This window comes from Acomys minous (genome assembly GCF_964271855.1).
Source record: "Acomys minous genome assembly, chromosome: 5".
NCBI lineage: Eukaryota > Metazoa > Chordata > Mammalia > Rodentia > Muridae > Acomys > Acomys minous.
In genome coordinates this window covers 13,467,948-13,489,843 of record NC_140494.1, presented here as the reverse complement: position 1 = coordinate 13,489,843, position 21,896 = coordinate 13,467,948, and the positions used below count along the sequence as shown (strand labels likewise).

Below are 21,896 nucleotides of genomic sequence, written 5' to 3'. Positions count from 1 at the left end.
GCCGACCCTTAAGTATTCAGGCACTAGCCAGCCAAGCCTTTCTGGATGTAGATGCAGTACACCCACAGTCCACGTCTACTTCATAGATGCAAGTGCCAGACACTCCAGCAGGCCCACTGGTTGGTTCCTCTGGATGTAAGCTCCAAGTCTATCCCTGAAGACTCGGGCTCTGTGACCATTTCCATGGTTAGAGGACACAGGCCCACCTCTCTGGACTTGTGTTCCGGCTATGTCCAGCACATCTAGAAACCAGGCTTCTATCTCAGCACAACACTGGCCTCTGCAGACCGAGGCTTCACGCTCCCACAGTGGCAGTTTAGCTTGTGTAGACTTAGGCTTCAGGTCAGTTTCCAACTGGCTCATCCTAGTAGATCCAGACATGACCGGTGTCTCAGTTAGGGTTTCCATTGCTGTGAAGAGACACCATGACCAAGAAAGACAGTTCTTATAAGAGAAAGCATTTAATTGGGGCTGGCTTACAGTTTCAGAGATTTAGTACATGAAACATGGCAGCATTCAGGCAGACATGGTGCTAGAGAAAGAGGCTGAGAGTTCCACATCAAGATCCACAGGCAGCAGCATAAGACTAGACTCCATACTGCACAGTGTGTGTGTGTGTGTGTGTGTGTGTGTGTGTGTGTGTATAACCTTAAAGTCCACCTCTACAGTGACACACTTCCTCCAAGAAGGCCATATCTCTTACATGTGCCACTCGTTATGGGGTTAGACCTATTCAAACCACTACAGCCAGCTTTCCCAGAATCTCTGTACTGGCTACTAATGAAAGGCTTTGCCAGATTTAAAAAAAAAAAAAAAAAAGACAGTCTTCAAAGACTAGAATGTGCTCCTACTTCCCGAACTGTGTAAATACCGTATATGACTACAAGAATCAAGAAAGATCAGGAAACATGAAATTACCAAGGGACAATAGAAAATTGATTCTAAAAAAACCGAGGTATATTAATTACATGACAAAGAATTCCAAGTAATTATCTTAAGGAAGCTCAGCAAACTTCAGCAAACCATTCAGTGAGTCAGGAAAATAATTAATGACTAAAGTAATGATGAATTAAAAAAAAATTCTAGAGCTGAGAAATGTGAATGGAATGAGCAATGCAATAGAACAGAGCACAGCAGAATTGATCGAGGAGGAGAAAGAACCAATAAACTCAAATCAGATGAGAAAAATATTGATAAGGAATGGAGAAATCTTTAGAACTTTTGGGAACGCATTCAGAGGAACAAAAATCTAACTATAGTAATTCAAAGAAGACAGGAAAGATCATAAAGCTTATTTTATAAAAATAAAAATGTCAAATCTAGACATCAATATTGAATAGGTATGGCCCCCATAGACTCCTGTGTTTTAATGCTTGGCCCATGGGGGAGTGGCACTATTAGGTGGTGGCCTTGTTGGAGGAGGTGTGTTGCTGTGGGAGCTAGCTTTGATGGCTCCTATGCTCAAACTGTGCCCAGTGTGGCACATAGTCCCCTTCCGCTGCCTGCGGATCAACATGTAGACATTTCAGCTTCTTCTCCAGCCCCATGTCTGCCTGCACACTGCTGTGATGATAATGGGGACTAACCCTCTCCAACTGTAAGCTAGCCCCAGTAAAATGTTTTCCTTTCCTATATAAGAGCTGCCATGGTCATGGGGTCTTTTCATAGTAATAAAACTCTAAGAAAAATATAAATATGTTCAGACATAAGAGGGTCAATGATTTCCAATCATAGTCCAAATGAGACTATATCAAGATATTTTATAATCAAACTGTCAAAAATTAGAGACAAAGGTGAAGTTACTAAAGTAGCAACAAGAATGAAGCCACCTCCCTCACGGGGAGCTACAATCAGGGAACAGCAAGTTTTCCCTACAGGAGCTTTGCAGGGTGAGAGGGTGGAATGACACGCACTGAGTGCTGAAGGGAGGAGCTACAGACATGGACTATGATACCCAGCAACACTATCTTTCAGAAATGAAGGTGGGTGATGGCTCTCCAGCACAAATGAAGCTAAGGAGATCATCATCACCCTAGAAAAAAATGTTAAAGGAATTTCTTCAAGCTAATGGAGCAGGCCCATATAAACAAAGCATGAAGCACATTAATGTTAGATGACCACACCGTCAAACTGAGAAAACGCTAATAGTGTTGTGATATGCAAATTATGTAAAATGTATCCTTAGCATGCAAGAGACAAGAAACCCTTAAAAATAATTGCTAGAATAATGTCTTAAATAAGTCATGATGTAAAAATATTTAAATTGTAACATTAGAACAAGACAGCTGGGTATGGTGGCATATACCTACAATGTCTGTGTATGAAAGCAGGAGGAAGTTCAAGGCCAGCCTGGCCTCCTCAGGGAGTTTGAGTCCACCCTGGCCTGCCATGAGACAGACCCTGTCTCAAAGTGGAAAAAAATATGTGTGGGGAACAGTCAAACTGTAATTTTAAAAAAATGTATGCAAATTGTGTGTGTGTGTGTGTGTGTGTGTGTGTGTGTGTGTAGTCTATGCAGGTGCATTTGTGTGGTCATGGGTGTGTAGGCCAAGGGACACCTCTGATGTCATCCTCAGGAATATCATTCACCAATTTTGACATAGGGTCGTTCATTAGCCTAGAGCCCAAACCTGCCTGGCTAGTGAGTCCCAGGGCTCCTCCTGTCTTGGCCCGGCATGGTGATTTGATCTAGGGATCAAATTCAGGTCCTCCTACTTTGGAGGCAAGCACAATCCTGATTAAACTGCCTCCCATTACCAAACTGTAGGCTGGGGTTGTTTATGAGATAGAGCCTCTCAACATAGCCTCAACATAGCTGTCCTGGAGCTCACAGAGATCTGCCTGCCTCTGCCTCCCAAAGTGCTGGGATTAAAGGTGTGCACCACCATGCTGGCTCCCCAAACTGTAGTTTTAGGAACATGATTAATGATTGGTTTAAAGTAGCCTATTGCAACTATAAAATGGTTTATGTAAGCCTAGGTAACCAGAAAGCCCAAACCTATAGTAGATATACAAACTATAGCAGGGGATTTTAAAACAAAACAAAAGAAAACAACAAAAAATATTAGCCAAAGCCTATCAGAAGGCAGCCAGCAAAGGAGAAAGGAAAAGACCACACATCCAGAAGATCACAAATTAGCTCTATCAATAATTATCTAGCATGAATATAGTGAGATTAAATTCTGTGATCAAGGGACACACAGATCAAGGGACAGAATGGATTAAAAAAAAAAAAAGACTTAGAAAGACCACAAACTATATGTGATCTATAGGAGACTCACTTCACCTTTTAGAACATATATGGGCTAAAAGTGAAGGAATGGAAGTAGCTGTTGTATGCAAATAGAAATTGAAAAATGAGGGAGGGTAGTTAAATAGATTAAGTTAAAGAAAACTATAATAAGACAAAGTCAGCCATTAAATAATGACAAAGGGGTCAATTAATTAAGAGGATATACAGTATGTCTTAATTGTTAATTGATGTGGGAAGGCCCAGCCCACTGTGGGCAGCACCACTTCCCAGGCATGGATCCTGAACTGTATAAGAGGACAGAGGAAGCGAGATAACAGTCCTGAACACATTCTGTTCTCACTGCTCCCAGCTGTGAATAGGATGTGACTAGCCGCTGTGAGCTCCTGCCACTGTGATTTCTCTGCTGTGAAAGGCTGTAACCTGGAACTATAAGCCAAGCACAGTGCCCTTTCTCCTAAATTGCTTTCTGTTAAGAAGTATTTTATCACATCAGCAGAAATGAAACTAGAACATCCCCAACAGAAAGTCATCAAGGAAACAGACTCAAACTTAATTTTAGACCAAACAAATATATAGAACATTCTATCTAAGAGAAACTAAATACACACATCTTCTCAAGTCCCCATGGCACATTCTGTGGGACTGATAAGCTAGGCAAAATGTTTAACTATTCTGGAAGAGTAAAATAATACCAAGTATTTTGTTTCTGGCCACAAAGGTATGGTCTGGTAGTAATTTGCAACCAATTGTAACCATGTAGAATCAAATAGAAATAATGCTCTTGAATTTGCAAAATGTCCAAGAAGAAATTGACCATGGTTAAGGATTTATGCCAGGGCTACGAGCATGGTTTAACATATATCAATCCATAAATGAGATGTAGCACGTTAACAGAGTGAAGGGGAAAGATCATGTGGTCATTTCAGTAAGTACTGAAAAGAATTTGACAAGATCTAGTATCTCTTCATGATAAAATTTTTCAATAAAATCAGGCAAAGGAAGAACATACCCCAACACTCAAAAAGGGCCACAAAAAACTCTTAAGGAAATGGAATCAGCCTAGATGTCCATCAACAAATAATGAAGAGTGAAAAATGTGGTAATATAGATACAATGAACTCTATTTTGTCGTACAGAAAAATGAAACTGCAATTTACAGAAAAGTGGATGGAACTAGAAAACATAGTGAGTTAACAAAGGCTCAGAAAGACAAACACCGCATGCTTCTCTCTCATATATGGGGATTGTAGCTTCTAATTTTTACATATATACATTTATGTGGGAGTGGAGAGTCAGCCAAAACAAGAATGTATTGATATAAGAAAACCTACTACTTTGCACGCTACGTTACATGGAAAGTGTGTGTGTGTGTGTGTGTGTGTGTGTGTGTGTGTGTGTGTGTTGTAAAATACCCACAGCCAACACCAAACACTCATTGGTGAAATGATCAAAGCTTTTTCTTCAAGACCAGAGGTGAGAAAAAAAAAATCATTCTCCCCACTTCTACTCAGCATAGAACTGAAGTCACAGCAGGAACAGTTGGCAAAAGAAGAAATAAAAGCCATTGGAAAGGAAGACATTAAGTTGTCTGTGTTTGCAATGACACTTTCGATATACAAAGTCCTGGAGACACCACAAACAAGTCTATTTGATCTAATAAGTGAATTAGTGAAGCTGGAGGGTATATGTAAGTCAGTATTGTCTCTGTGCACCAACAACTTACTGAAAATAGGCCAAGACAAAATAAGCCAAAACAATCCCATTTACAGAAGCTTCAAGAAATAATAAAATTCTTAGGAATAAATTTAACCAAAGAGGTAAAAATCTCTACAATGAAAACTATCCCCAGCACTGATGAAAGGAAATAAAGATGGCACAGGCAAAGAGAGATCCCGTGTTCATGAAGTAGAAGAAAACACTGTTAAAATGTTCCCACTGCCTGGGATGACCTGCACATTCAAGCCTATCCTTAGCAAAATTCCAGTAATTGTTTCCCCAGGAATGGAGATTCCATACCAAGGGAATAAGGCAGAGGGAGGTAAGAGCCAGGGCACCTCACTCATTCTCAAAAAATATGTTCTCATCATGGCTAGTCAGCAGAGAAATTCTAATTAAAACCACCATGATCGTATCACTTTGCACCTCTTAGAATGGTTATAATTTTAAAAGGTAAAAAAGATATGTTTATGAGTCACTTTCTCATTACTATGACCAAATACCCAACAGGAAGCAAATTAGGGGAGGAAGAGTTTATTTTGGCTCACAGTTTGGTGGCTCACAGTTTGGTGGCTCACAGTCCACCTTGGTGGAGAAGGAATGGTGGTTGGGAATAACAGGAGTGAGAGCCTGCTTGCTCACATCTGGACGGATCAGGAAGCAGAGAACTGGGAACGCTCTCCCTCATCTGGCTTGCCCCTTTGTTTTAAGGCTGGGCCTCCATCCCATGAGATGGTGCTACTCTTATTCAGGGTCGGGTGAGGGCTTCCTTCCTCAATGACTACTCTCTGGACACGCTACCACAGATAAGGTCACAAGTGTGTTTCCTAGAGAATTCTAAACCCAGTCAAGCTGACAATGAGGATGAACTGCTGCAGTAAGTGTTGGTGGTGGAAGAGCCCTTGTAGCTATAAATTAGTACTGTGGTTGTAGGAAAATGTGTGGAGGTCCTCAGGGGGAAAAAAAAAGATAGATAAAAGAAAGAAAAAATCAAGACCACCACAGGCTTCAGCAATCTTCTTACTGAATGTCTGAAGTGAAATGCGTGTGGGTGCCAAGGACAAGGAATAAATGTACTGATGAGGATTTGCACTCCGTGTGCCCTGCTACGTTAGTTACAGTCGCCAAGCTATAAAATCAACCCGAGTGCCGAAGGACAGGGTATAAAGTGAAGTAACACAGGCACGTGACCTTACTTATATGAAAAACCTAAAAAGAATGATCTCACCAGGCGTAAAGGCACGAACCCTGAATTCCAGCACGTAGGGGGCAGAGGTGCACGGATCTCTGTGAGTTCAAGCCAGCATGATTTACCTAGTAAGTTCCAGGATAGCTAGAGCTACGTAGAGAGACCCTGACTCAAAATAAGTAGGTAGATGATACACAGACAGACAGACAGACAGACAGATAGATGATTGATAGATAGTGATCTCATTAGAGCAGAGAATAGAATGCTGAGTACTAAAGGCTGAGGGTGAGGAAGATGGATTTCTGATCAACGGATAGAAATTTCAGCTACATAGGACGAACACATTCAGTGGTTCTATTGAACACCATATGATATGCCTAATCACAACATATTGTTTATATATTGTGTATGTTTTATAAACATATTATATTAAATGTATATTGTATATTTGGAAGTTGGTACAAGTGGGCCTGGAACCAGAAGTTAAGAGTGAGAACCACCACAGCTCTTCCAGAGGACCTTGGTTTGCTTCCCAGCACCCACACCGGGCGGCTCACAACCACCCGTAACTCTAGCTCCAAGGCAGTCTGATGCCTCTGGCCTCCGTGGGCACCTGCACACATGGTCACATACCCGCACATGTACACATAGTTTAAAACAACCAGAAGCAACCTTTTATAAAAAAGGAAAAAAAAAAAAAAGAGTGCTGCAAAAATTTATGTTGTCATTGCTAAAATTAAATATGTGAGATCATGCATGTTAATTAACTCGGTTTAGCCATTCTAGAATATGTACATATTTCAAAGAATCACAAATGTTTATGATTTTGTATGGTAATAAAAATTCCTGATTTTTCTCAGTGCTGGGGATCAAACCCAGAGCCTTGTGTATGTGGGGCAAGTCATTCATCACTGAGCTATACCCCTGCACCGTTAAAAAATGCTAATATGTTTATCATCAGATTTTTAAAAATCACACTAAAAAAGAAAGAAACTTGTCTTTTAATGATGAGACTATTTCTTTTCTCTGTTTTTCAGTTCTTTGATAATTGTTTTCTTTGATAAGAAAGTTAGATCAGCAGGCTGTTAAAGAGGTATGCAGGAGTAACTTGGAATTTTTACACAAGGGAAGGTTAATTAAGGCATTTAAAAACTTACATTTTAACTTTTCTCTGACAGACAGTAACCACTTTTCATATTTTTGTACATCACAGGATCTGGCCAAAGCTGTGCTCTGGGTAACGTCTCTAATCTAATGCTTTCCACATGGAAATTCTGCCCTGTTATTAAAGCTTTCCAGTTTACAAAGACTGGATCCAACACATGCCAGGAAAGACAACCCTTGAACTGGCAGCGGTATTTATCACTGTCCCTTGGAGTTTGTCATCTGTTATTTATAACTTTTCCAATCACATTCTTGCCAAATGAATTATCAACTGAGATTTCGTCCTGGGGCATAAAACTGCACTGAGCCTGGCAGTGTGTTAAAATAACCACAGTCAACATTTAGCCACCTTAGGGCTTCTCCGTGCATCTGTGCTTTCCTCCCCTGACCCCTCCAACAGTCTCAGATTTAAGAAAGGTGGGGAGGCTGGGTAATAACTCCATCAGTAAATTGCTTGTCATGCAGGCACGAGGACCCACGTTTAACCCTAGCACTCTAAAAACCAGGCATGGGTGCACACTCTAATCCTGGCACTGGGAAGCTGAAGCCGGCAGTGGGGGTGGGGATCCCTGAGGCTTGCTGGCAGCCCTCTAACTGAACCAGTGCGCTCCAGTCAGGGAGAGAGCCTGTCACGCATATAAGGTGAAGAGCGATCTTGACTTCTAATAGCTATATGCCCACACATGAGTAAATGCATGCATCTACTAGAGAGGGGGGAGGAGAGGGAGGATAAAAGGAGGGAGGGGGAGGGAGGGCTCCTATCACATTCCCCAGTAAGGTGGGAGGCATCTTGGGGTTTTCAGGCAGCCCTGAGGAGGCCAGCAAGAGGGAGGAGAAGGGAGAGAAGAATGAGGGGGAGGGGAGTGGGGAAACGAGAAGGAAAGGAGGGGAGGGGAGGGGAGAAAGAAGGAAAGAGGAAAGGAAGGAACACTTAGGAAGTGAGCAAGTGTCCAAGCCACATCTAAAGCAAAGTCTTACAAATTCCACTCCCACGTCTTTCCAACCTAAGGAGCCACAGTTCTTTGCCTCCTTCAGCCCCAGCATCACCTCTCTCAATGCAGACGCATAAAAGACTCTCCCAGACTCTCAGCTGAGTCTGGCCCTGGATGTGGCCATGTGGACAAAGTGACCATTCTTCAAGAAGGCTCTCAGCGCGCACATCCTCCCATCACATTCCCCAGCAGGGTGTGTGGCAGGAGCTCCCGGGGTTTCCAGCTAGCCGGGAGGATGCCAGCAAGGAGGAAAAGCAGGGTCGGCAGCCTCTCTTGGCCGGAGAGCTGGAGACTGAGTGTCAGGTCAAAGCGGGGTCAGGTCATTTGCACCAGTGGCATGGAGCAGGAGCAGAGTGGGCCTGCCCTGGGATTCCCCTCCTCAGTGGAGCTAGTGCACCAGACACTTGGTCTGCAGTCCAGCCAGACGCTCTCCATAGCCATGTTGCTACGCCCTGGCATCAGAAGGGTCTGCCTTGAGTGTTTCCCAGCACAAGGGTCAGAGTATGAGCGTTATTTTGGGCATCAGCAGTGGTCCAAGAGGTTGAGCTTAAAGACCTCACTGGTGGCTTAGTGTAGCTTATTCATCCAGGGTCAGTACACCGAGGATCAGGGCAGGAATGAACAAAGACCCTCTTACCCCAGTGGCAGCAAGGTCATCTGCTGTGAGGTATTAGAACACAGACACACACAGACACACACCAGGATCAACCATTAGATCTTCACAAACCTGAGATTCCAGGACCATGGGTGTCACCATTGCCCCCCCCCCATCCCTCTCCTCCCCAAGGGTGCATCATGTGAGCCTGTCTGTTGTATAGAGCGCCCTCTGGTGCTGCTGTGGGAAGGAGCATTAGCCGCCATGAGTGGCCGAGGGAGGATTCTGAGATTTCAGGAGGCAACAAGAGTTGGAAAATGTCTTTCTGAAACTCACTGAGAAAGCTACAAATGCCCAAGGCCATCATCTAGATAGCTCACAGCAAAGAGATTCACACCCCATCTACTGTGATGCTGAATTTTTGGAGTGGATTTCTGGAAAGCAACAAAAAATATAAAACCCCCTTCTCAGTTCAGGTGGGAGCTTTCTCCTCACTCCCAGGGGGAAATCAGCACCAAGAGCTGAGCAGCCTTCCTCCCAAGAATGTGTGATGTCAGCATTTCCTTCCCGTGGTGGGTCTAGGCAAGCAGCTGGGACAGCATTCCATGGCCCAGTGCTTCCCAGTCCTTTTCATGTCACAGACAACAGAAGCTGCGTACACACCTACCTCCCTGGGGACCACGGAGAAGGCTGCTTATTCTTGTGAACAGAGCTACAGCTAGCGAGTATTATATCAAAGAAGAAGGCGCAGGATACATCATTCCTGAACTATATTTGACCATGCAGCCACTCGAGGAGAGGCGAATTCTGTGGACCCCGTTTTTTGGGAAACCCTTTGTAGTGGATTTGTATTAACAAAGACACTGCTCTAATGTCCTCGTAACTACCATAGCTAGTAAGCCTGCGCCTCTTCTGGCGGAGAACCCACCACAGCAGCCCAGCCTCTCCTGTTCATAGCAATTCAGCTTCCAAACCCTGGCGGTCTAAGAGTTAGTTGCTCCCCCTCTTTGGTCCCAGGGACCCCTGCAGCCCAGCTCATGGCAAGGCTGGCCAAAGACCCTATCTTCCGTAGCATGGTCCTAAATGGCTTGCTTTCGTTTGCTATGGTAAACACTATAACCAACAACAACCAAATGGAGGAAAGGATTTATTTCTGCTCATTCTTCCAGATTATAGCCTCTCCATGAGGGAAATTGGGGCAGGAATTCAAGCAGGGACCATGGAGGAATGCTGCTTAGTGGCTCACTTACTCACTTGCTTACTAGCTTTCTTATACAGACCGAGCTCTAGGGGATGCCTAAGGATGGTGCCTCCCACAGTGGGCTTGACCCTCCCACATCAATCAAGATAATTCCAGAGGCCATGTTCCTCAGTGGGAGGTTTCTTTGGAAGACCTGATGTTATGCAGAAGCTAATTAGACCACTGAGTCATATGAAATCCATTATCTTTCCCCTCAACTACTCTGTTCTCAGTTCCAACATGTTCTGCTTCTGTAGGCTTTGAGATGAGGGTGTACAATATAGCCAAGCCAAGTGAGACAGGTTGGGATCAGAAAAGGGAAATTTAGTAATTTCAGGAATCCTAAAAGTCAACTCCAAATATAGTCAGAAGAAGTCAAAATTAAATTTACTCTTGGGAACCAGGGACTCACAGGGATGATTGTGGGCCCCTTATAACATTTGAGAGACCATTTTCTTGGTTGCTCACGTTCAACCCATTGAACTAGTTTCTGTTTCAACTTACAACTTTTCCTTTTATTATTCATTAAGGACTTACTAAGTGCTAGGCACTGAATACAAAGTCTTATACTCAGGGGGGTCCAAGGTCTGGGACAGAGTCAGAGGTTACTGCACTCTGCCTGGAGCAATCAGGAAGGCTTCATGGAGGTGGTGGCTCTGGAAGATGATTTTTGAGAGTTCATAGAATGTTATCAATTGTACAAAGATGGGAAGAAGGGTTGATCGAGATTTTCTAAGCAGAAATACTTGTGCAAAGATCTACATGTTTGAGTGACCCTACTGTGTCTGAGAAGAGCTTTCAATCAGTGAAGGTCAAGTTTACTCTCTGCTAGATGGTTGGTCAAATACTCAATATATTAGCTAATGTAATCTTCCAGGCAGTTCCATGGAGCAGGCTGTCTTGGTCAAGGTTGTGAAGGGACACCATGACCATGACACCTCTTACAATAGAAAACACTTAATTGGGGTTTGCTTATAGTTTCAGATGTGCAGTTCGTTATCATGGCAGAGAGCATGGCGGCACACAGACAGAAGTGGCTGAGAGTTCTACATCTTGGTCCACAGGGAGCAGGGAGAGACACTGGGGCTGGCTTGAGCTTTTGAAGCTCCAAAGCCCACCTCCAGTGACATACTTCCTCCCACAAGGCCACACCCACCTTCCTAATCCCTCTCAAGTAGGCCATTTCCCAATGACTACACATTTAAATATATGAGCCCTTGGGGGGGGGGGAAGACCTGGGGAGGGCTCAGACAAGCCAAGTGGGGAGCCTAGAGCTCTTTAGACAGCATTGTCCAATGGGAGAGAACTCTCCAACTCTCTCTCATGACCTTCTACGCACAGCCTGTCTGGAGCATATGCTTTTGATCCTACTGGGCTCCTGGTGCAGAGAAAACAATGCATTTGACTTTGGGTGGAGCAAAGACCCATTGTCAAGTCATAGGCATCTCAGGCTGTCCCTCCAGAGAGGCCTCATAAGAACTGCCCTGCATCTAAAATTCTGAATGTCAATCAATATCTATCCTATCTCGTCATTAGGAAAGATGTTTTCTTCAAGGCTGCCAAATACAAATAGCCAAAACACTAAGAATGTAACATTTATATAATTCCTGATTGTGTCATGGTTCTTATTGCTGTAGGTAGTTTATTGTATATATGTGTAATAATATAAATGTATATGTAAAAATAAAAAGCTATTTAATAATTTAAAAAAAGACAAGATGGAATTAACAGCCTTCTCTCTAGGATAACTTGGTTATCTTCAGACTAAATTAGGTCTGGAAGAACTTGCATATGAATGGTTTATCAAGCATGCCCACTCTTCTGTCCGTCCCCACACATGCACCTCGCTTGCACAGATATTCACTGCTTGCCCCTTCACTACAAAGCCCTCGCCAGATGTAACAGAAGTATAGCGGATACAAGCAACACGCTCTTGAACCTCCACCACTCCAAAAACACGAGCCAAACAAATCTTACAAATCTTTCTCACTTATAAATTACTGGCCTCAAATATTTTGTTGCAACAACAGAAAGTGTACTGAGGCGCATTAACTAAGAACAGCAAAAATAAATGGAATACACATAAATTTGAGTCATTCTTTTGTAAGCATAACTCTGTGTATAAAAAAATAAAAGTACCAATGCTGAAGAAGAAGAAGAAGAAGAAGAAGAAGAAGAAGAAGAAGAAGAACAACAACAACAACAACAACAACAACAACAACAACTGCCCCTGTTTGTCAGTTCCAAGGTTTGGGTGTTTCCCCAGTAGTTGCAGGGTTTGCGCAGCTTGGGGATGACTCTGTATTAATGTGACTGTCCTGCCTCTCTCCCTAAAGGATGTTAAATGATGCTGCAGCAAGGTGAAATTTCCAACTGATTTGCAGAAAGGCCAAAGAGAACTGTGGGTATTTGGGCTAAGGTCAGCTGAGGCCCTGAATCACAGATGGTGAAGCAATCTTGGCCTCTACTGTCTACTGTTCCTAGACCTTCTGCAGTTTAAAGTCATATAAAGTTTACTTCTCCATCTGGACTTTTGAAATTGGCCACAGTCCATTGGGATGGGGTGAAATGACCTCTGGACAAAGAGTACTGGTACCTTGGCTTGTGACTCACAGAAATCACACATCAGGCAGTGTTCCAGGGTGGTATGAACAAGGTTATCGGGTTGAGGTGTGGGCATACAGGGCCCCTGGGTGGGGGGCTCTGATTCAGATGTCCATCCCTCTAAACCTACCCAGTGGTTAACTCTCACATTTTCACCTCCATTTGTCTGGAGTGCTTCCTGAGGTCAGGTTTCAGGTGCCCCTGCTCCCTAGCCTTATGAAGAACCAGACAGTAATTAGATTAAGCCTGTGGACCGTAAGGTCTTCATAGCAACTACTCAGCTCTTTCATTGTAGCACAGTAAATGCCCTTGATAATAGGTAAACATACAATTGTAGTTGTATTCTAATAAAGCTTTATTCATATGGAGCCAGATTTTGTGATAGGCCATAGTTGGATTACCACTACTCCCCATTTTTGTTTTAATCCTCCCCTACTTCCTTCTCATTTTGAATCCCAAGAATAGGAATGAGGTGTCTAAAAGGCAAGCTATTTGTCTTTCCTGTTACTTTTGGACAGTCCTTTTGTTTTTTATACTTCAGAAAGTACACGTTGTCTTGTCCTTGTAGGTGGTTACTTAAATTGAAAGCAGCTGTGAAGCAAAGAGCTGTTGGGGAGCGTTTGTTATGCCCACTGCTATGGGCTGGTGATTTTTAGATGCACTGTTTGTGCTTAGTTACAAAGCTCACCTTACCGGTGTGCTGCATAGTGACTCAGGAAAACTCTCTACCCTCACGGTGCCCAGGCACAGAATGGCAAGTGCTCTTTTGCTGGAGAGAAAAAAGAGGTGAGGGGGAAGGAGGGAAGGAAAGGGGGGAGAAAGGAGGCGGAATGGAGAAGAAGTAGGGAAGGAGAGGAAAGAAGAGAAAGAGAGAGAGTTTAAGAAAGACGAACATGTTTGGAAATGGTGGGTGATCCCAGGCTGTACCCTGGGTACAGTTCCTTTACCTCACAAGATCTTTATGGTGAAACCTTCTCACAGAACCTGAGCTTCCCCGGAGAAATGGAAATCAGATAGGAAGATGCCCAACAGAGGTACAGACAGGGAACACTCTGTAAGTTTGTCCTGTGATGGAGTCAGGTGACAAAAATGCCTGCATTTTAAAGGATGTATCAGCACCAATCCCACCATCCTCTCCTCAGCCTGTGGTTATTTAGGAGGAAGGATCCATGGTTCCTGCCATGCTCCCAACACCCGTTTCTACTGAGATGCTCAACGAAGAACAATCCAGAACAATGCCTGTAAAATACTCATGATTTAATTCCAGGGGAAAAAATAGAATAGGCAATCTAATTTAGATTATTAGAATAGGCATGGTTTTGATCTTGTTTAAAATCTTTATGTGCTTACCCGGACCCAGAAACCCAACCCTAAGAATACATATAGTAAAATGTCAACAGTGGCTTTCTCTGTATGCAATCATGGTTAATTTAAACTCTTCATTTTGGGATTCCTTTGTGTGTGACAGTATCCATGTTTGTCAGGGACACATGTGCACATCTGTGCACATTCATGTGGGGGGCAGAGGTCAACATCAGGTGACTTTCTTAGTTCTCCATCTTAATGTATTTTGATTTTTTAAAACATACATTTCATATAATATGTGTCCTGCGCAGAGGTCAGAGGGCAACTTGTAGGAGTCATTTCTATCTTTCCACCATCGGGGTCCTGGGGATTAAACTCAGGTTGTTAGGCTCAACAGGTGCCTTTACCTGCTGGTCCATCTAGCTGGCCCCACACCCTTTTTAAGACAGGGCCTCTTAGCAGGACCTGAGGCTTGCCAATTAGTCTGGGAAAGCTGGCCAGCTAGACTTGGGGATGGTCCTGTCTCTACCTCTTGAACAACAGGGTTACAAGTGTGTACCTCTAAACCTAGGTTTTTACTTGGGGGTCTGGGGGACTGAACTCAGGTCCTTGTGTTTGGGTGGCGCCAACTCAACCAAGCCATCTGCCCAGTCTTGGTTCCTTATTTTTCTTTAAGAAGTTGATCTCTAATTGGCTCATTGCTTCTTTGGCTTTAGAAGGTGACATTCTAAAAGATAAGGAAGCACAGGTGTTGCAGTCTAGCTTAAGAGTCAGAAAGCAGGAGCTGGAGAGATGGCTCAGCGGTTAAGAGCACTATCTGCTCTTCCAGAGGTCCCGAGTTCAATTCCCAGCAACCAGGTGGTGACTCAACAACTGGGATCTGATACCCTCTTTTGGCATGCAGGTGTACACACGTGTGTGTGTGTGTGTGTGTGTGTGTGTGTGTGTGTGTGTGTGTGTATAATACACCTTTAAAAAATTTTAAATCTTAAAAAAAAAATCAGAAAGCAGCCTCCACCTCATGGCAGTTTGCCCATTTGCCCCATAGCAAGCATTCTTTCAGCCACATGAAAACCTCCAGATAAAACTCTGTCAGGGCAAAGTGGAGGCGCTTAGGCATCCAGCGAGAGGGGCATTTCCCTGGCTTAGCCTGCGGAGAGTGCAGGTGTTCTGCAAGGATGAGCTGGAGAACCCGTGGCGTTCAGGGCTCCTCTCCAAGAGCCTTGTTTTTGGTTCCTCTTCAAAGAGAATGGTTAGTACCTGCTCCAGCCTGGCCTCATCTTTCCCCTCTGCAGCTCAGATTACTGAAAAATACCTCAAAGCTAAATGAGCAAGTAGCATGTCTTGTCGGGTTTTAATTTTTTTTCCCAGAAAAATTTTAAGAGATTGAGTTCATCTGGAAAGTAGTCCCCAAACAGGAGTTTCTTAAACATGCCTTTGGAAAGCATAGTTCCCCGCTAGGAATTCTCACTTTTGGGAGGAACGGTGGTGGCTGGGATCCAGGAGGCCCACTTAAGGTTTCAGAGGCAGCAGCTTCATTATGCCATGGTACTGTCTCAATACACATGGTGTCTTAGTTGAAGAGGAGAGACCTGTGTGGTAGCAGCCTTGGATTATGGCTCTGCTCCGGGTGACACTGGACAAGTCCCTCGAGTCCTTTGATGTGTGTCTTTGATGAGTTCTCTGATGTCTATCAGGGAAGGAGAGGCCACGAGGGCCACAGGATGATGCATTTGCCCTCGTTTTGGAATTTATCATTTCTACTTTTACTACGCCACCACCCCAAGATAGCTTGGTGGTGCTCGGACTCATCTTGGCTCCCTCAGGCCATTACAAAGGTATTCTTGGCTGGCTGTGTTGTTTTAGGTAGGATCTATAGTCCTCCCACCCTGGAGTCCCAGAATAGGAAGTTCAGTGCCTAGGTCACCAGCAGCATTGCTGACCTAGGAAAAGCTTTGTCCATGGTCATTGCTCATGCCTCATAATCTGTTCAAATCCTCTTTGATGCGGTGGTCTAGCACATGCTAGTAGACCTGGGTCTCCTGTTTGGGTAGACATTGTTTATCTTCTTTTATTCTGTTCTTGAAGAATCTACCATAACTCACACACAGACCACAATATAAGGAATTTAAAAATACATAGGTCTTACTTACACATCTATGATAGGACGATGAGTTCCTCAAGGAGGTTCCCTGTGTGTGTGTGTGTGTGTGTGTGTGTGTGTGTGTGTGTGTGTGTGTGTTAGTGGGGTCATTTTGGCCAGAAGAAGGCAGTATTGCATACATGGTCTCCCTGAAGTATTAACATTCCAGGAGCCCAAAAACTATTAAATGACAATTTTGGAACACTGGCTCAATTTCTTTCTTTCTTTTTTCATATGTCCAAAATTGCTAGGCAACAATAACTCAAAAGCCAGTGTGAAGTTAGGTCTGCAAGAACTTGTGACCTGCCAAGAGCATTGAGACTCATTGTCCCTGGTACGATTACAGGAGACAGCATGGTACAGGTGGCAACAGGCAAGTGGGTGGCCTACGGAGGGCTTATGGGATTGCCAGACAGCTAGGCATGGTGGCACATGCTTAGACTACCAACACTCAGGACTGAGGCAGGAAAATCAAGAATCCAAAGCAAGCTTGGGCTACGTAGTAAATTTGAAGCCAGCTTGGGTTACATGAGGGAGAATGGCACCATAGTAGAAGAGAGATCATGGCACAGATTTGGAGATGGTAAGGAGCAAAATGTGTTGGCGGAAGAACCGGGAGCCAGCATACTTCGTGGTCGAGCTTGTGGTACACAAACTGTGAGCAAGGATGGAGATGTGCGAGTGGGTCTAACCACAAAGGTCCAGGCTTAAAACACTTCACTGTATTTTGGACTTCCTGGCCGACAAAATGAACTTTAATATGCACTGGGATATGAGTTTAAGAACTTTCTAGATAAAACCCATTAAATCTTCCAACCCCAAGATTAACCTTTTGCCATGTGTGAAGAAACTGTATGTGGCCAGTCAGGCTCCCCGAAAGGGAGACTGTGAGGAGAGAAGCATGCTGGGAGTATTTCCAGAGATGCTCCTGACATCACAGGCATAGCTGGAGACAGGAGGGCAGGAGATGATGCAGGACCAGTAGAAAGGTGAAACTATTTGTAACTTCAGCGTCACTGGGGCCCTGGGCCAGCTCATGGGACAATGTGATTGCCGAGATGTCCTTGTTCCAAGATAGAAAGAGGGGCCCCAGATATCCTACCTTCTGTGTCATGGCTAGTCTGTTAGGGGGTGGGGGTAGGGGTAAACCAAGGCAGGTTCTGGAAAATCAGCTGACGACTGTCTACTCATAACACTCCAAAGAGCTGGGCCCAAAGCCAGTGTGGCTGGTGCAGTGCCGAGTCCACTACACTGAGTTCAGGAAGCTTGCCCGATGTGAGAGTATTTAGAAGCAGAAAAGGCAGGGCGAGAGATTGGGGCAATTGGCCCGAAGACTATACATTCACTGTATTGCCGTACTGCAGGGCTGGGGCTAGGTGAACACTGTCTCCTCAGCATCTAAAGGACACCGTCCTGGGATCCTTCCTCAGGTACCAAGATCTGCAGAGGCTCGACCTCCTCATGTGTAATGTGAAGTGGTACAGTGTTCGCGTATAGCCACCTCTGGGTTGTGTAGAATACCCAACACAGCATGTGCAAATAGTGGCTGTACTCCACTTTAGTTTCTGAATTAACAGCAGGCAAATAGTCTGTTCATGCCCCAGTATAGACGCAGCCATCAGTTGTCTCCTGACAAAGTACACAGACGAAGCAAGGGGACATGTCGTAAGTGATGGCTGTTAGAGACAGTCTAAGGGTCTGAGAGATGGTGTCAGGCTACAGCTTGGGGAAACTTAAACCCCATTCATGTGGAATCAGGGTAATGTTTAGCCTGCAAATGCAAATTGTGCTTTTCAGGATTTTCTTTTTCTTTCCTTTCTTGTTTTAATACATGGTTTGTTGAATCTGATGAGGAGGAACCCACAGGCACAGAGCCAGCAGGTACGGAAGGCTCTGTTTCTAAGCAGAGGACAGTGCTGCTCAGGCCTTCGCTGATAGCAAAGCTCTTGATAATGGATAACAGGTGGGGGCGGATAGTGCACAGTGGTGAAAAGACCTCTTCTTAAAGAGTGGAACCTAGCTTGTAGCACACTTATGGTGTGCCCAGAGAAGGCTCAGCCTCCCCGCACTCCTGCTCCCTCTGTTCCTGTGACAACAGCTGTTGTCACCAGTTTCTCAGACAGAACATATGCATATGTAAGCATAGGTACACACGGAGATCAGGTTCTGTAGCCCTCATGTTGGAACGTCTATATCACCCTGCACTGTGCTTTCTATATTAACACCATGACTTACACCTTGCTTCAGCAACGGTCCTCTGGAGCCGAATTATTCTCTTAAAGACACACGATATAATGCTTTCCCATCCTATAATGATTTACCTTCCTTGTTCTTTTTCATGACACCGGAAGTCAACCGGAGTACCTTGTGCTTGTTAGACAAGCCTCTGCCGTTGAGCTGTACTCTCAGTCCTACTGTGATTTTTGAACAAGGTCTTTTTTGATAGACATTTTAAAGATGTTTTCAACCCTTAAAAACTTTCTTTTTCGTTTTACATTAAAAAAAATTTCTTTTGGAGGCAGTCTTTTTAGCCCAGTCTTGCCTGAAACTGATGGCAATCCTCCTGTCTCAGTCTCCTAAGTGCTGGGATCACAGGCTTGCATCCCTATGCCTAGCTCTCTTAAAGGAGATAATGGGCTATAGCTCTGGAGCCACGCACATGTTTAACATGCTCCCAGGCCATTGGGTTTAATCCTCAATGCTCACCCAACAAGGGAGTAAGTAGCAAGCAATGCTAGACTGTATTTGTTTACCTGGCGGTTTGCACATGTGAATGCATTTCTGTGAGATGAAGTCTCAGACTTACTAAGCCAAAGGATACACAGTTTTTATTTTGACAGAGTAAAGCTATTCTTTGTGAGGGTCTACACACTGTCCAGGAGAGTCCTGTTGCCCAGACTCTGACTGTATGTGAAGAGACAGCTGGGGATGCAGCTCGGAGGCAGAGCCCTTGCCTATATGCCTGAGGCCCTAGGTCTAAGCCTGAGGCCCTAGGTCTAATCCTTACTACCCGATACCATCCACCAATCTATAGAAAATAACCTGCCCTGGCTTTAAACCGCTTCTATCTTCCGAAGTCAGGTTAAGCGCCTGTTTGTATGATCAAGAGACAATTATGGCTCCTCCTCCCTCCCCCCCACCCGAACTACCCCATATCCCTGTGCATTTGCTTACTGAGTTATAGGAAGGAGTTCATTCCTTCCTGCTGCCAGTGACAAATGTTTAGAATACATTTTAAATGAAAAATCCTACAAGGAAGAGCAAAGTGGAAGTTCCGTTTGGACAGGTGGGAGATTCCCGGGTGGAGGGGGAAGGGCACGGTGAAGGCCAGTGCCCGCGTCATACCTTCGGAGACTCAGCTGCCTCTCCCTTTCTGTTGTTTCTGCCCTCAGCTCATGTGCTCCTCAGTGCAGAAGGCCCTGTTTGAGGAAGAAGACCATGTCAAGAAGCTGCAGCAGAAGGTGGCCACCCTGGAGAAGCGGAACAGGCAGCTCCGAGAGCGGGTGAAGAAAGTCAAGAGATCTCTGAGGCAGGCGCGGAAGAACAGCCGCCACCTGGAGCTGGTGAACCAAAAACTCAATGAGAAGCTGGCCGGCTCAGGGGCTCAGCAGCACATCAACGCCCTGGGCCTGGAGCCCGCGCGCGCCCCCTATCTGCACGGGTAGCAGGTGCAGGCGGATGCCGGCCTGTCTTACCTGTCCCTGTGGACAGAGAGAACAAACTTGGGTTCTATACATGCATTTATTTCAAACATTATAGGATATATCCGTTAGGCAGTTGGAAGAGTCTAACTGGGTAAAGTGGCAAGTCTTGCATTCTTTCCCATTGGGTGCTGGCCTTACTGACTACACAGCTTCAGACCCCATGTGCAGCGTGCCCTCTGTCTGTCCTGGTGCCAAGCAAATGCCTTAAAGCCTAGAGGCGATAGGACCCCCCAAATTCTGGGCCCTATTGGGTCTGGCCCTTAGCCTCTAGAGAATTCCTTCATTGGGAGAGAGAACATTCTAGACCCTCAGTATACACGAAGCTATCAAGGGAATGTGATATTTTTATTTCAGAAGAGAGTCAGTGTTGAGCCTTATCAACCAGAGCTGGTACAAACATGCATGCTGAAGAACCACTGTCCGAGAAGATTCTGGAATGTTCTACTACTCTTATGTTTTTAGAAGCAAGGTGCCCACATGTAAATATGCAGGGCACCCATGCGTCAGTCAGTATTTCTCCCTCACAGCTAAAGCATGTTAAGACTTAATGAGTCCATCACAGGTACAGGAACTGAGCAGGGAGCTGAGACAGCTGGTAATTGGTAAAGATAAATTATATCAGTTTTCCAACCCCAGCTCCCCAGGGCTGACAAGATTATCCACAGGCTGTTTTAATCTAAAGAGTAATTGCTTTAATGGACACACCACGTTTCATCACCCATATTTCCAAGTTGTAATTCAGGTCAGCTTGGTGGAGGTTTAACTTTGTGTTTGCCCAGCCTGCCATGCCTTTAAGTTCAAGGTCAGTGACCCTCAACACGGTGAGACGGCCTGCTCTGCAAATACATCGCCTTGCCTGGTGGGATTCAGGAAGAGGCATGCTCCCACACAGGCTCCTGAAGAGCTCCCTGCAGGCAGTCTAACCCAAGCACCTATGCAACCACCAACCCCCAGCCCTGGAAACACACTTCCGCTGTCTGCCCAGGCTCTGCACAAAAGGTCTGTGCATACCCTGACAGGAATCTTTGCATAACAGTGCACTTTCTTTTCATCGGTTCTTTAACAAAAAGCTTTCTTTGGGACGAAAACTTTAAGGCAGTTCATTAAGAGCGCCCTCACTGTCCTTACGGTGGCCAAGTTTGACCATGTCCCAGCTGTGTTAAATAGGAAGTCAGCTGAGGGCCCTTTCTTCTGATGATGGCGCTCCACACCTACTGCCCGTCCATGCTGTCCCACCAACAGAAAGAACTCTTTGGTTTTACAATGTCGACTGACCACCCAGAGCCCACCCCAGACACATGAGGCTGACAAAGCAGCCGTTACTGTCACCCTGCTTGCTGCCTTTCTGCTTGCAGGAAGTCCAGGCACCTCTATGAGCAGTACCTTGTATTGCATGCGGGTTGGAGGTATGCGGAGCAGCCTGTGCCCTTGGCGGGACTGGGCATGGTGGGAGCGTCTACTGTGGGGCCACTCTTCTTCCACTCTGTCCCCCGGCCCCTTTAGCAGGGTTGTTCATAATATGCTACATAGGTGTACCTTCTCACTAATTCTCCCTGGGAACATTTAATTAAAGCAGTTTCGTTACCTCCCAGGGAAATGGCAAGCTTGGAGGTGACAGAGCCAGGACTTGGAAAACTGCGGTAGCCACAGACGCATTATGTTCTGCTTTTCCAATAAACACGAGCAGCGATTCCAACAGCAGTGAACCAGTGAGTGTGTCTTTGGATCAGAGAGGCTTCATAATTCCCAGCTCTGGCCTGGCAAAGTCATTTCGAGCCTCTGGGGGAAGTGTCTGAAATGACCCTGGGGACACTGAGGAGACTGTTCAAGCCTGATCTCTCCTGCCATTCCCTGATGGATGTGGCCTGAGTCTCCCTCCCCTTGGGTTCCTCAGACACCTGTGCTCCCCGCTCTGCCGCTCAGAGGGGACAAGAGGTATCATTAATCACTGTCCTCAGACATGCACCGAATTCTTGCTGAAGGAGGCTTCC

At 45.1% G+C, this 21,896-nt stretch overlaps 1 protein-coding gene across 1 annotated transcript in view; it reads left to right on the top strand.

Moving 5' to 3' along the window:
- The window catches only part of CCDC3 (coiled-coil domain containing 3), an 88,239-nt gene extending 66,638 nt beyond the window's left edge, over positions 1-21,601 (top strand). Inside the window, exon 3 of the mRNA XM_084782793.1 lies at positions 19,594-21,601. Coding sequence (XP_084638919.1) covers positions 19,594-19,866 — 273 coding nt within the window. The 3' untranslated portion in view covers positions 19,867-21,601. The remainder of the gene's footprint in view (positions 1-19,593) is intronic.
- The last annotated feature ends 295 nt before the right edge of the window (positions 21,602-21,896 follow it).